This window comes from Armigeres subalbatus, chromosome 2 (assembly GCF_024139115.2).
Source record: "Armigeres subalbatus isolate Guangzhou_Male chromosome 2, GZ_Asu_2, whole genome shotgun sequence".
Taxonomy (NCBI): Eukaryota; Metazoa; Arthropoda; class Insecta; order Diptera; family Culicidae; genus Armigeres; species Armigeres subalbatus.
This window is the reverse complement of record NC_085140.1, coordinates 336,364,628-336,377,386: the sequence shown is the minus strand read 5'-3', so window position 1 is coordinate 336,377,386 and position 12,759 is coordinate 336,364,628. Positions and strand designations below refer to the sequence as shown.

Here is a 12,759-nt window from a genome sequence, read left to right as displayed (position 1 = left end):
TCCATGTACATAGCAAATCCCGGCAAACATGGGACAAATATGCGTATGACGGCAGTTCTGAGTTCCTTAAAAAGTTGTATTTTTTACATGCCATGCAGAAGTTTTATAACAAATTCTTACGATGGTTTCACTTTTGCATGCCATTTTTACCTGATACTTACATGATGAGCTACAGCTCTTCGATGAACCTACGCCGAATGGAGTATCCTTCTCCACTGGACTCGATCCTGGACCAATCGCTTCCAGTCGCCCTGAACGTTGAGCGCCCTCAGGTCCTCTTCAACTGCAGAAAGCCATCGTGTACGCGGCCTTCCACGAAGCCTGCGGCCTCTTCCGGGTTCTCTTCTAAATATTATCTTCGCTTGACGTTCTTCCGGCATACGAACAACGTGACCAGCACACCGTAGTCTGCCGTCTTGTATAGGCTTAATAATATCCAGCCCTTTATACACCTGGTACAACTCGTGATTCATGCGACGCCGCCAGATACCGTTCTCCTGTTTACCGCCGAGTATTGTCCGCAGCACCTTACGCTCAAACACTCCTGAAGCTCTCCGATCAGACTCCTTTAACGTCCATGTTTCATGGCCGTATAAAGCCACCGGAAGAATCAGAGTAGTATACAGCGCGAGTTTTGTTTTCGTATGCAGACTACGGGACTTAAGCTGGTTACGAAGTCCGTAGTAAGCCCTATTTGCAGATGCAATACGCCTTTTCACCTCGCGGGTAACATCATTATCGCACGTCACTAATGTTCCAAGATACACAAATTCTTCTACCACTTCAAATTTTTCACCATCTAGCACCATTTCGCTACCACTAATGAACCCACATTGATTGCCAGCGACCATGTACTTCGTTTCGCTGGTATTGATCGTGAGTCCAATCATCGCTGTCTCCCTCTTAAAATGCATTTTATTTTATTACACTTAAATAGCCATAATTTATTTCGTTTCACTGAATCGTACTCCCGGGATTTATCAAGGATTCCAGGAATACCTCCAGTAAATCAAAAATATTCCAAGAGAATTCTCTATTTCTAAGAAAATATCCTTAGAAATTTCGTTAAAATTACATTTTGTCTACAAAAATACTCTATGAGAAATTTTACCAAACATACATCATGCAATTTTCCCAAGCTGTAGGTTATTTGATTAAGAACATTATTTTGAGCTTTTTAGTGGAATGTCTTCACTTGTCATAAGACGAGTTTGTACAATCCCATTGAATTCCACCACTTAATTGTATCTTGACAGATACGTATTTCGACCTCAACAGTAAGGCCGTCTTCAGTGTCTCGTACTTGACTCGACTTCCTTATTTCTCGCTTAAATTTTCAAAAGGTCCTAAGTAACATTTTTCTCATGAATTAATTCGAATAGCGCAATCAACAGAACAACATGAAAGCTTTTTATTGCAGTACTCAAATCAATTCATGAAAAAATGTTACTAAGGTCCTTTTGAAAAGTTAAGCGAGATTTGATTGTTTTCTTAAGAAATAGTAAATTTCTCAATAGATCAATTCAGGATTTATTTTTGAAACTTTTATAGAAATTTCTTTCAATTTTTTTTTGACCCGCCACTATCCTCCCACACCAAAAAGCTCCCATGGAGCCGCCTGGTAGTGGACGCAACTATTTCCACAATTTCACTAAAATATTCTATAAACTTCGAAGAAACTTAATTCCAAAAAGGTGTAATTCATTTGTGTATATGTAGTAAGACGTTCTAGAAATTATGATTATTCAGGCCAATGACTAAATCTCATAATTTGACCCTTTCAGATATAACGAACCGCAGCGGTTGGAGATGAAAAATGCCACCAAGGAGCTTGCCGCCAACAAGGAGAATCGAATCGGACAGCAGTTGATGAACTTCTTAGCCAGCATGAAGTCCGGTACCAAAGTGTTTCAGCACTTTATGTCCAACAGCAATCTGAGCCAACTGTTGGACGATAGTTCGTACATGGTGCTGATCCCTTCGGACACGGCCTTCCAACGGTGGCATCCAATCGACTGGGGGTTCTATCCGTTCAGCGTGCAGGAGTTCACGGAAAGTGTGCTCAGGAACCATTTCATTCGGGTAGGGTTTCCTCTTCGGATGGCCGACCTTAGGAGCGCATCCGGCGATCAAAAATTCAAAACTCTCGGAGGAGAGTACGTTGTACTTAGAGGAAAACGTAAGTAACGGGCGATTAAGGGGAGCAAGTAGTGATGATACATGTTTTGTTTATTTGCAGCTACACCTACCGCAAATAATGTCTCGATAATCTACGACTACACACTTTCCAATCGAATTGAAGTCTTTGTCACATCCGAGGTGTTATTCGTTTCCGAAGCGGTTGTGTCTCGACTGCATCAGGTAAATCTATTATGAGTCACTAAAACTTCATTATTACTATGTTATTTTTTCATTGTAGATGCATAAAGACAAGGAGACGCCTCCCCTATTGGCATTCCCATGGTTTGGGGCTCAGTTCTTGTCGCACTCATTCTTAGCGCTGGAACGCGATAATCGTTTCACGCAGATTACCCGCTTCTTGAATACTGCAGAGATCGCCCAATTTATATCCGGATCGAATTACACTTTCTTCGTGCCAACGGATGAGGCCTTCGAGCGTTACAGTTTTGATATTCTTCCGGATACCGTACTCGCATCAGAGAAAGGTGTCAAACTACTGCTGAACCATTTTATCAAGGGCCGCTTGTACGACCGAGACTTGAAAGATGGAGAGGTTTTAGAAACGATTGGTGGAACTCCGGTAAAGATCCATCGATCTTTCGACCACAACGTAACTGTTAACAGCGCCAAGATAGTGGAATCGGAAGTGTTTGTCTACAACCTGGGAACGATGTTCTACGTAAACGATGTGCTCTATCCAGAACTGTTGAAGGACGAGGTAACCGCCCTAACCGAGATAAAGAACACTGATAAAAATATTCCTGAGGAAATTGGAGAAGTTTTTACCACGGAGGTGAATCAGGTAGAACCTTCCTCATCGACGACGCATCGAACACACTTCTATACAACAAGTGCAGATGTGGAGATCGTACCACTGGAATTTACTGAGCAAAATGGAAGCGATGATGATGTTCTGCTGCATGACGATGAAATTATTACACCCAAAGCGTTGCCAGTCAAATATTACTATTCACCGAAAAAGTGAGTTTCTCGAGGTACAGCTGAATATTAGGGAAGTGATCTGGTACGGGACTAGCATAGATTGTAGGCATCAAAGCTATCGTTCTGTTGAGTGCTCCGTAGTGATGCGTAGTATAAGCTTAGGCTCAATGGTTTCCGTGGCGAAATCCATCTAAACCTTAGAATACATTCCATTCTGCATCGTTCAAGCAAACACAACTCATCCCCTCTTTCCATTAGATGTGTCATAATTGTCATCTGCTACTGTTTACCATGATCACCTATATGCCGATATCTATAAATGGTCTTCCTGGATTTTACACACAAAAAAGTTAATCTTTTTGATAGAAATGTTTCAAAATTTGTGCTACCTTTAGTAGAAAATATACTTATAGAAGGGTTTGATGATTGGAAATATACCGTTTTGACTCAAATACCGAGCCCTGGCGATTAGCGGTTTTCCGTATGGTGGAGGACCAAGATTATATGTAAACGAATTCAAGATCCTATGGAAAGAATAAAGTGGCATTTTGAATGCGTGTGTTCGAAATTTGAGTTGAAACGGTGAACCATTTTTCGTTGGGGAGTTTTTAATGCAAATTAGACAGTATTTGGTAATTGTTCCATTACTAAGAAAACAGGCCGCTCAACTCTTCCAGCTTCTTCTTGTTCATATGCAGTGTTACTGCTGAAAGTAAAATATAACAATAAGAAACAAAACAATATTCGTTCCAAGGATTAGGATGGGTACAAGAGCTTAAGCCCAGGGGCAGTATCCCTTTTCATTTTGCTGTTAAAAAAATACAAAAAGATAAAAACACACGTTCTAAATGAGTAGAACAAATTTATACAGTAAGATCATCCAGTAATCTCATTAGCTGTTAAGAAGGAGTTTTCTCTCAAAATGAGTATTTATTATACTAGTTTTCGTTTTTATTTCGTTAGAGAAATAGTTTTAACATCGAAAGATATCGATAGGATCAGATCATTGGATAGTTTGTATTGTTCGTTGATGTTAGCAAATCAGCTTAGTTTCGAGATTGGAAAACATGTTAATCAAACATATCACATTTTGTTTTAGGAAAACATGATAAAAATGTCGAAAAATATAGCAATTGATAAAATTTCTGATAATTGTACAATTGTATGTTTTGTATAAAAATATGTTTCAATAAAATGTGCTAATAAATAAAATTATTCGTGTTATCCGAAATCACACATAAGGACAATGATGGCAATAGTTTTTTTTTAATTTTGAAAAAAAAAACATGTTGATTTTGTACTATGAGTCATAATGGAGAAATGATGAAAAAAAAGTTATAATTTTTTTAAATTAGTTGGTTTTCCAAAAATGGTGGAAATATTTTATGAAAGTATGTTATTTCTAATGGAAAAGGCATGCAATTTTTTTCTGAGTGCTACCTTTACTGAGATACAGCAGTTATAAGATGAAATAGGGTAAATCACTACTTGGGCCTATGGACCCGATTTCCAGCTCACTGCACATAAAACTTATGATACCCAGCCCGGTGGCATTCCTATCTCACACAATAGGTTTGTTTTGCAGCCAACATTGCGCGACCGTATCCCACTGACAGTTCTGTATCCTAAAGAAAATCAATGTGATGTATGTAAACAAAACTCATACTATCATGAATTTTTTACTGAGGTGTTGACTACAAAAACATGGCGTCGTGCCACCGACCTGATGATACCAGCTTTTTACGGTAGCTATAAATCAACTGTGATACTTCAAATTTGACGCAAGCTGTGTACAGATTTTATGTCTATATCTTAGTAGCCGTGGATTCGTGCTCAAAATTTAATTTGACATTTGAAATTGTTTTGTTATTAAGTGTTATCGAAATTCTAATATTTTATAGTTTTTTACTAAAGTTTGTTAAATAATTTCAGGTAAAATGACTCACTTGCTTTGGTAGGCAGCGAAGGGGCACAATATGAGACCTATACGGTCACTTCTCACGGAATCAAGTTTCAAAGTGCTCGCGTATTCGGGGCACACCACTCGATACGGAAGCAATGCACAACTGTCACGACGCAGCAAACCTAAATCAACAAAAATGACAGTTGTGTGCCGCTTCCGTATCGACGACTTCCGTATCCCCGAATACGCGAGCACTTTGAAACTTGGATTCCGTGAGGAGTGACCTTAAGGCTTTATCCGCAACACTAACCTTGACACTTCATGTACTTTATTTGCCGTTACATAGACCGGGCCAATTCGGAACTAAACCCGTATTATGCAGGCGCGCAGAGAAAAGAGCTGCAGCTTGAAGCGAGTTATCTTTCGAGCGATTCCAAGCAACAGCATCAAAATTTAAGAAAATTTTTAATTCATGATTTTCTATTGAGTTGAAACTTTGCACAGTTTTTCAATTTCATCTAAATCGTCATTTTCGATATCAAATCTTCATATTGAGTCACGACTAACTTTTCAAAAGGGTGTATGTGAAAATGGTTCAAAAATATTTAAACTGCTGCACAGCTAAAACGGAATGTTCGCTTGTTATGATTTTTCAGCAAAGTTAGACAACTAAATGGTGATTCTTAAGAAAATGTGCACAGTAAAAAAAAAATTTTTGCCTTTAAAAATATCATTTTTGTCACAAAAACTCAAATATCTCAAAACCCTATCTTTTTTCGAACGTAATTTTTTTAGGGAAAACGGTCCATTATATTAGCTATCTACCATAAAAATTTGGTGATGGTAAACTAATAAACAAAAAAGTTATGACATTTCAAACATTTCACAATTTTCACATATAGTAAACAAAAAAAAAATTTCCGTGTATTTTTTTTTCAAGAATCGCAGTTTGATGCTGATTTTATTGTTAAGGGCCTTGCGTGAGTTAAACAAGTTGTTTGTATGATATTCCATATTTATGTATTCATCGATATTATGTATATTATATGTATAAATATTATATGTATAAATAAATAAAAATGAATTAATATTATCCTAAGTATTAAATTAAATGTGGCAGTTACACAATGTTGTTATAGAAACTCTAAGAGTTTTGGGTTTGAATTTTGGTATGGGTCATGATATCATGAAAACAGTTTATTAATACTTATTTTTTATTTATTTTATTCAATTTTTAAAATATCGAACACTTTTGAATTATTATCAGCACAGTTTGAGTATAGTTTTGCTTTAATTTTATTTTCCGACAATGGAATGAAACAGTGAAATTTTTGGGTTCCTTGGATCGTTTTCGCGTTATTAAATTGCTCGCTGAGCTCTGAAGCCTTTATTTCGTACTCTTCAGTAGTAGTAAAACAAAATGATAATTTGGTTAAATCTTTTCTTTTCTACGATTTGCCCAATTAAAAAGTTCTTTCGCAGTTTTAATTGGATGCTCACGTTCTTTGGCTAAACTTGCTCTTGTGGCCATGCGCTTTATTGTTCCTCCAATAGCATCACAAGGACCTTTGCCATGTGATGTAGCAAAAAATGCCATTCTGCATCAATTCCGTACATTGATTTAAATTGACATAGGCTCGAAAAATTCTTACGATTTTTGTACTGCGACGCTGCTCCATCAGACATGAAATATATCTTTTTGACTTCTTTATGCTTATCAACGCGTAAAAAGTTAATCATTTTTTCAATGAACAAGTTTACGGATACTGAATCGTGTCTTAAATCTTCGGAAATTATAATAAAACTTGTGTGTGTTTGTGTTCAATTTGCGTACTTCCATTAAAATAAATAACGAATGGATGAATTGTAGCTTGTTGTACGTTCCAGTGATGGGACTGCACTTCATCTTGCAATACAAAGCTGTAATTTTCAGAAAAATCACAAATGACTAAAAATTCACCATTTTGTAATGTATTTTTCGTATTTTTTAAAAAGCTGGATTGTTCTGTTTTAATGAAATCGTGAGGATTAAACTTTTCTAATTTCAAGCAAAAATATGACACAAACTCATCTACAGGTTTTACAATAGTTTCTATGTCACACCTATCCGTGGTCACCCATTGCTCAAATGATAACTGATCAATATATTTTTCTTCAAACTCAGCGAATAAAGTATTTTCCAATGATGAAGAATCTGGACAATCCGAACAAGATCGTAGATAGCAATTTGATGTTGTATTTTCACACAAAAGACTACCCGGATAAAAAATATCATACAAAACCAATACACTTTATTGCTACAGCACCATTTAATACATAATAATTACTATTGAATGTAATGGAAATTGTACAATAAAATTGCATACAAATTTATGGTTTTGCATGATAAAATGAATGGTAAATGGGACTTTTACAATAAAAAATAGGGGTTGTTATGTATCTTTACAATAAAAAAATCGAAAATTTTTCATACAAATTTCAGAGCAAAACAGTTGAATTTATGGTTCTTTAACTGGATGATTTCTAGGGACGAAACAATAGAAAACAATGTGTTTTAAATGTTTTTCCTCACTTTTTTTATTGTTTTACCATACAAGTACTATGGGATTTAGAATGAATTACACTCCAGTACTACTATAGATATACAATACAATTTAATGTTCTACAATTTTTTTTTTAACAGGGAAAAAAATCACATTTTTTTGTGAGATGCAAAAAAAATACTTACATCTTTACCAAACATCATTACAATTTGTAATTGACGATTGTGTAACAATATTTTGTAATGTTTATTATTTTATGCATTTCACAGGAAATGTGATTTTTCTCTTGTTAGTAAAATAAATTGTACCCTGCATTTCATTCATTTTTCTTATTTCAATTTTAATTTAATGTTCTTTAATTTTTAATTCATTTTACTATTAAATATACTATTTTTCTAACGCACGAGTCAGATACTTTTGTCATCTTATGGATTGATCAGGGTTTTCAGTTAAGTTTTCATTTAAATTTAAATTATTTTGTAAATGCATTTTATGTTAAATAATTTCAATTTTATGTTTACTGTACACTAATTTTGATTTCAACCTAAGTTCAGTTAGTATTATTTTATCAATTACTTGAATGTAATGAGCATTTCAACTTCCAAGGCGGTACTGTACTGTCGGTTACTGGTGATCCCTAATCTGGTGGTTTCTCGTGGTCAAACCGGGTCCAACCAACTCAACCTAGAATATAACGTTTTTTTTTTTTCAAATTTCGTTCAGGGTTTTCCTATTTGTTTCTAATGAAGTTAACTTACCAGCTAAGTTGAATCCAACATCGGAGCATCTGTTGCGATCCAGGATGTTGACACTATGCGGTGCTGCCAGAAGTACACATCGAACACAATGAAGGAAAATGATCGTTGCGGATGTCCAAGCGAGAACCAGAAGTTGTCAGCTGACTTGATCTGCTCTTCAACCGTTTGACCAGCGGCTTCCAACATTTACCGCAACAGAAAACACTTTTACGAACTCTCTCTTTCCGAAACTTGTTTCATGTTTTGGTGCAGAAGAAAACATGTCAAATCTCCAGCATACACACTCAACGGAAACTACGAAATACTCAAATAAAAGAAATAAAAATTTGAAGTCGATTAAAAAATCGATAATATAAAAGAATAATAAACATCTTGATAAGCATAAATTGATGCTAACAGAACATGGAAAATAACAAAAAAAAACATTTTTGTTCAAACAATAGGGTCAATTGAAATTTTACTGTTTTATACTGTTGTTTATCATGAAAGCATATTCGAAGAATCGTATATTTTTTATCTATAAAAATGATTTTCATATCAATGGAATAGAATAGTTTTAACATTTTGTACATTTTTGATAAACAATACAAAACAATACAAACATAATATAATGTATTAGTAACATTTGAATGTATTGTTCTTATAATGTGGCTACAATAAAGATTTTTTTCTATCGTCAAAAAATTACAATGAAATTTCAATAGATGGTACTGTGTACCATAAAATTTATAATATTTCAATGGCTTATACCTTACAAGTTACTGTAAATTTTTATCCGGGTACCAGTTAACATTTTAATATCCTTTGTTAAATTGATTCTTTTCAAACTATGTAAAATAAGATTAATATTCTCATGGGTTGTGCACACACACACATTATGTGTTCCTGAATTGGAAAGAAGCTTACATTGCCTTGGCCGAAGGCTTGCAAATGAGGAAAACCTATTTTAATATTATCGTGAATTTCCTTGAAGCGTGTGTACGCTTCTTTCAAAGTCGTCATCATTAATCGTTTTGGATTGCTTGACGCTTTCCATCTTTTTACTGATACATAATCTTTTGACCAGGCATAGCTCGACTTACTTCATCATCTTCAAAATATTGAACTACTATTTCTTTTGTCTCATCTGTTAATGCAGTACTAGACCTAGTATTTTTGGTTGAAAGACAGTTATTCTTCAATTGTTTTGCCTCTTTTACTGTATTTCTATTGGTTTTGAACTCATCAATGGCATCCTGAATAGACCACGAACTTGGCAGCATCGACAAAATCAATAATGTTTCTTTCCTTGTCGTGGCTGCATTCGAGAACCTTTCCTTCATATTCATAATTACCTCATCGTAGTCTGTATTTTCCACATCATCAGGTCCCTAATTTGAAGAGGTTTCTTCGTACAGCTTCGTTTATTTCACGGTATTTTTCTCCGGGTAATAAACGTAGTCCATCTTACTCCATTTAATCGGAGTCACTTTTATCCCAGCTATGCCCTCGTTAAAGCGTTCGATGTTGACCTTTTGGATACACTCATCTTCCGATTGATTTGTTGAAACAGATTTCGCTGATGGTACGGTGGCAAGGCTCTCAGCACTTAATACTTCTGGTAATTCCTCAGTTGTTGTCGATACATCTGGCAATTCCTCAGTTGCTGTCGTTTTCGAACTTCCTGCGCTCTGCTCAACCGATGATATACAGATTGCTCTTTTGTCAACGTTTAGACGGCAGGACGTGCAAATGCGTAAATTTGTATTCAATGTGGACATTGGAGCATAACCAGTCGCTTTCAGTTTATCTATGGTGCTTTCGGTGAGATTTCGTAACTCTTTTGAACACTTTTTCCATCAAACGGCCTACAACAGTTGAGAAAGCGGCTACTCATGTTGTTCGTAATATTTCAATAAACAAAATCACTTTTAAGTTTTTACTGACTAGTTTGGTGTCATTTGCTTGACTGAAGAAAAAAATTACTATAAGATCTTTAACAACCTTAGTAGTAGTAATTTTTTGCTTTTTCGTGAGCATTGTCATGGTATGTACCTATCATGCATTTGTTGTTGTTGAAGATACCCGTTTCCTCCCGATCATAAAGTCTATTCTCTAAGAGGTATATTTTTGCAGGTAAACTATAGACGTACACGTGTATATAAATCTTTGATTTTGCAGCTTTTGTCTTAAAATAACATTTCTGATATGTTTCTATCAACGTTATTATCAACAGGTTTCAACACTATTAAAAGAATTTTTCGCCAGTCACGTGCAATGAAAATTATGACACTATCAATACTTTTGATCACAACACTGGATCGTGTCTAAGTTTCTTATAGATGCTATGAATAATTAAATCAAAATATCATGAAAACAACTTGTTTAAATCACGTCCCTTAACAATAAAATCTGCATCAAACTGCAATTCTCGAAATAACTCACACAGAAAAAAATTTCTTTACTAAATGTGAAAATTGTGAAATACTTGTAATGTCATAACTTTTTTGTTTATTAGTTTACCATCACCAAATTTTTATGGTAGATAGCTAGTATAATGGACCGTTTTCCTAAAAAATTACGTTCGAAAAAAGATAGGGTTGTGAGATATTTAAGTTTTTGTGACAAAAATGATATTTTTAAAGGCAAGAAAAAATTTTTTTTACTGTGCACGTTTTCTTAAGAATCACCATTTAGTTGTCTAACTTTGCTGAAAAAATCATAACAATCGAACATTCCGTTTTTGCTGTGCAGCTTTTTAAATATTTTGAACCATTTTCACATACACCCTTTTGAAAAGTTAGTCGTGACTCAATATGAAGATTTGATATCGAAAAATGACGATTTAGATGAAATTGAAAAACTGTGCAGAGTTTCAAATATTTTCGAAATGGTCGCTCAGGATCGACTGACATGCCCACGTGGAATGCCTCTTTCATGATGTTGAGATTGCGATTGGTTCAAGGTCAATTGTCCTGGTCTGCTCACGGGACACCGATTTTATGATTTCGTGATACGATTTTACGTTAGTTCGGCTTCCTTGAAAAATAGGTTCACGGTCCGCCACACCAGAGTCTCGGATGTGTGTGACCCAACTGTGTTCGATTTTGCGAAACAGCTTAGGCAATAATAGAACAAACCCTACAAAATGTACTACCTTCCCCTATATGATTTATCATTTCTTTTTTTCTAATTCGTGACGTATTCGAGATTACGTTTGGAACAATACTTGGCATGCAAAGGAAACAAGTATTGAAATTAGAACGAATCACAAATTGTAAAAAAATGAGAAAGAGCAGCCAAGGTCTAAATTAACGTAAATTAAAATCTTTCAAAAAAGTTTGAACTTGTTTCATAAGTAGAACCACTAGATTATCGAAATTGGTATATTGTCCCAGGATACATGTAGTTTACCTAAAACATGAGGACTAACTAAAAATTGTCGGTCGTTTAAAACTGCCAACCAATTATCATGGCTACCAATTCAAAGCCGAAGTGAAACGGATTCCTCGGCCCATTTTCTTTCAGACAGCCCCATACCCTTTGTGGAGCACAGTAAAGAAACAAATCGAGCAAAATCGATGTATGCGATATAAAGATAGTTCGAACACCCAACCAGGCGTCCCCATTCGACACAGCGAGATCGCTACAAACACGGGGAAAAGTATATTTGCAACAATGAGCGCGGCTTTCATTGGACGTATACGGATCTCGCTGGCTGGTCGAAGTCCACCACAAAGTGCAAAGTTGATGCTCAAAATCTTATTGATTGGGAATCAAATGCTTAAACTTTTACCGCTGGGAAGATCCATAAAGTACGTCACGCAAAATTGGCGATTTTCGGTCCTCCCTCCCCTTCGTCACACTTTTTGTGTTAAACTTCTAAAATTTTGAATGAGTCGTCACGCTGCTCGAAACCCGTCCTCCCCTAGGAGCGTGACGTACTTTGTGGATGGCCCCTATTCATCTTTTCATCCAATTCTGTTTGAGCCCCATAGAACAAACTCTGTATGTACTTCCACCTGAGCTTCTATTATACATCCATGCCAGTATCATCCATTATCAATATCCATAAATCCATTTTTTGATTATTTAAAATAATTAAAAGATATAACTTGACAAGACACAAATATGTAAAGAGTTTTATGCTATTATAGGCCAATATATTAGCATATTGATTAAAGGCATCCGATCTCAAACCAAAACAAAAGTTTGCTTGACATGAAAAAATCTGAAGGGTTATGTACAAGACACGACCGCCCAACGTAAACTACGTAGAACAGTTTGGTGCATTGAGGAATGTAGTCATATTTTAAGATAATTCATTTGATTACTTATGTCACTGGTTTAGAACAAAATTACAATAACTTAAAATATAAAAAGTGTTGGATACCGTAGTCAGGGTGACGTCCGAGCCCTCACCGACAGTCTGGAGGTCGGATAACAAAACCGT

The 12,759-nt window shown here is 35.5% G+C and overlaps 1 protein-coding gene across 5 annotated transcripts in view; it reads left to right on the top strand.

The window, feature by feature from the left end:
• The window catches only part of LOC134212804 (uncharacterized), a 63,177-nt gene extending 58,842 nt beyond the window's left edge, over nt 1–4,335 (top strand). For all 5 annotated transcript variants that reach the window (XM_062690984.1, XM_062690986.1, XM_062690985.1 and 2 more), the window contains exons 4-6: nt 1,785–2,179; nt 2,240–2,361; nt 2,420–4,335. In XM_062690984.1, coding sequence (XP_062546968.1) covers nt 1,785–2,179; nt 2,240–2,361; nt 2,420–3,166 — 1,264 coding nt within the window. In that variant the 3' untranslated portion in view covers nt 3,167–4,335. The remainder of the gene's footprint in view (nt 1–1,784; nt 2,180–2,239; nt 2,362–2,419) is intronic.
• The last annotated feature ends 8,424 nt before the right edge of the window (nt 4,336–12,759 follow it).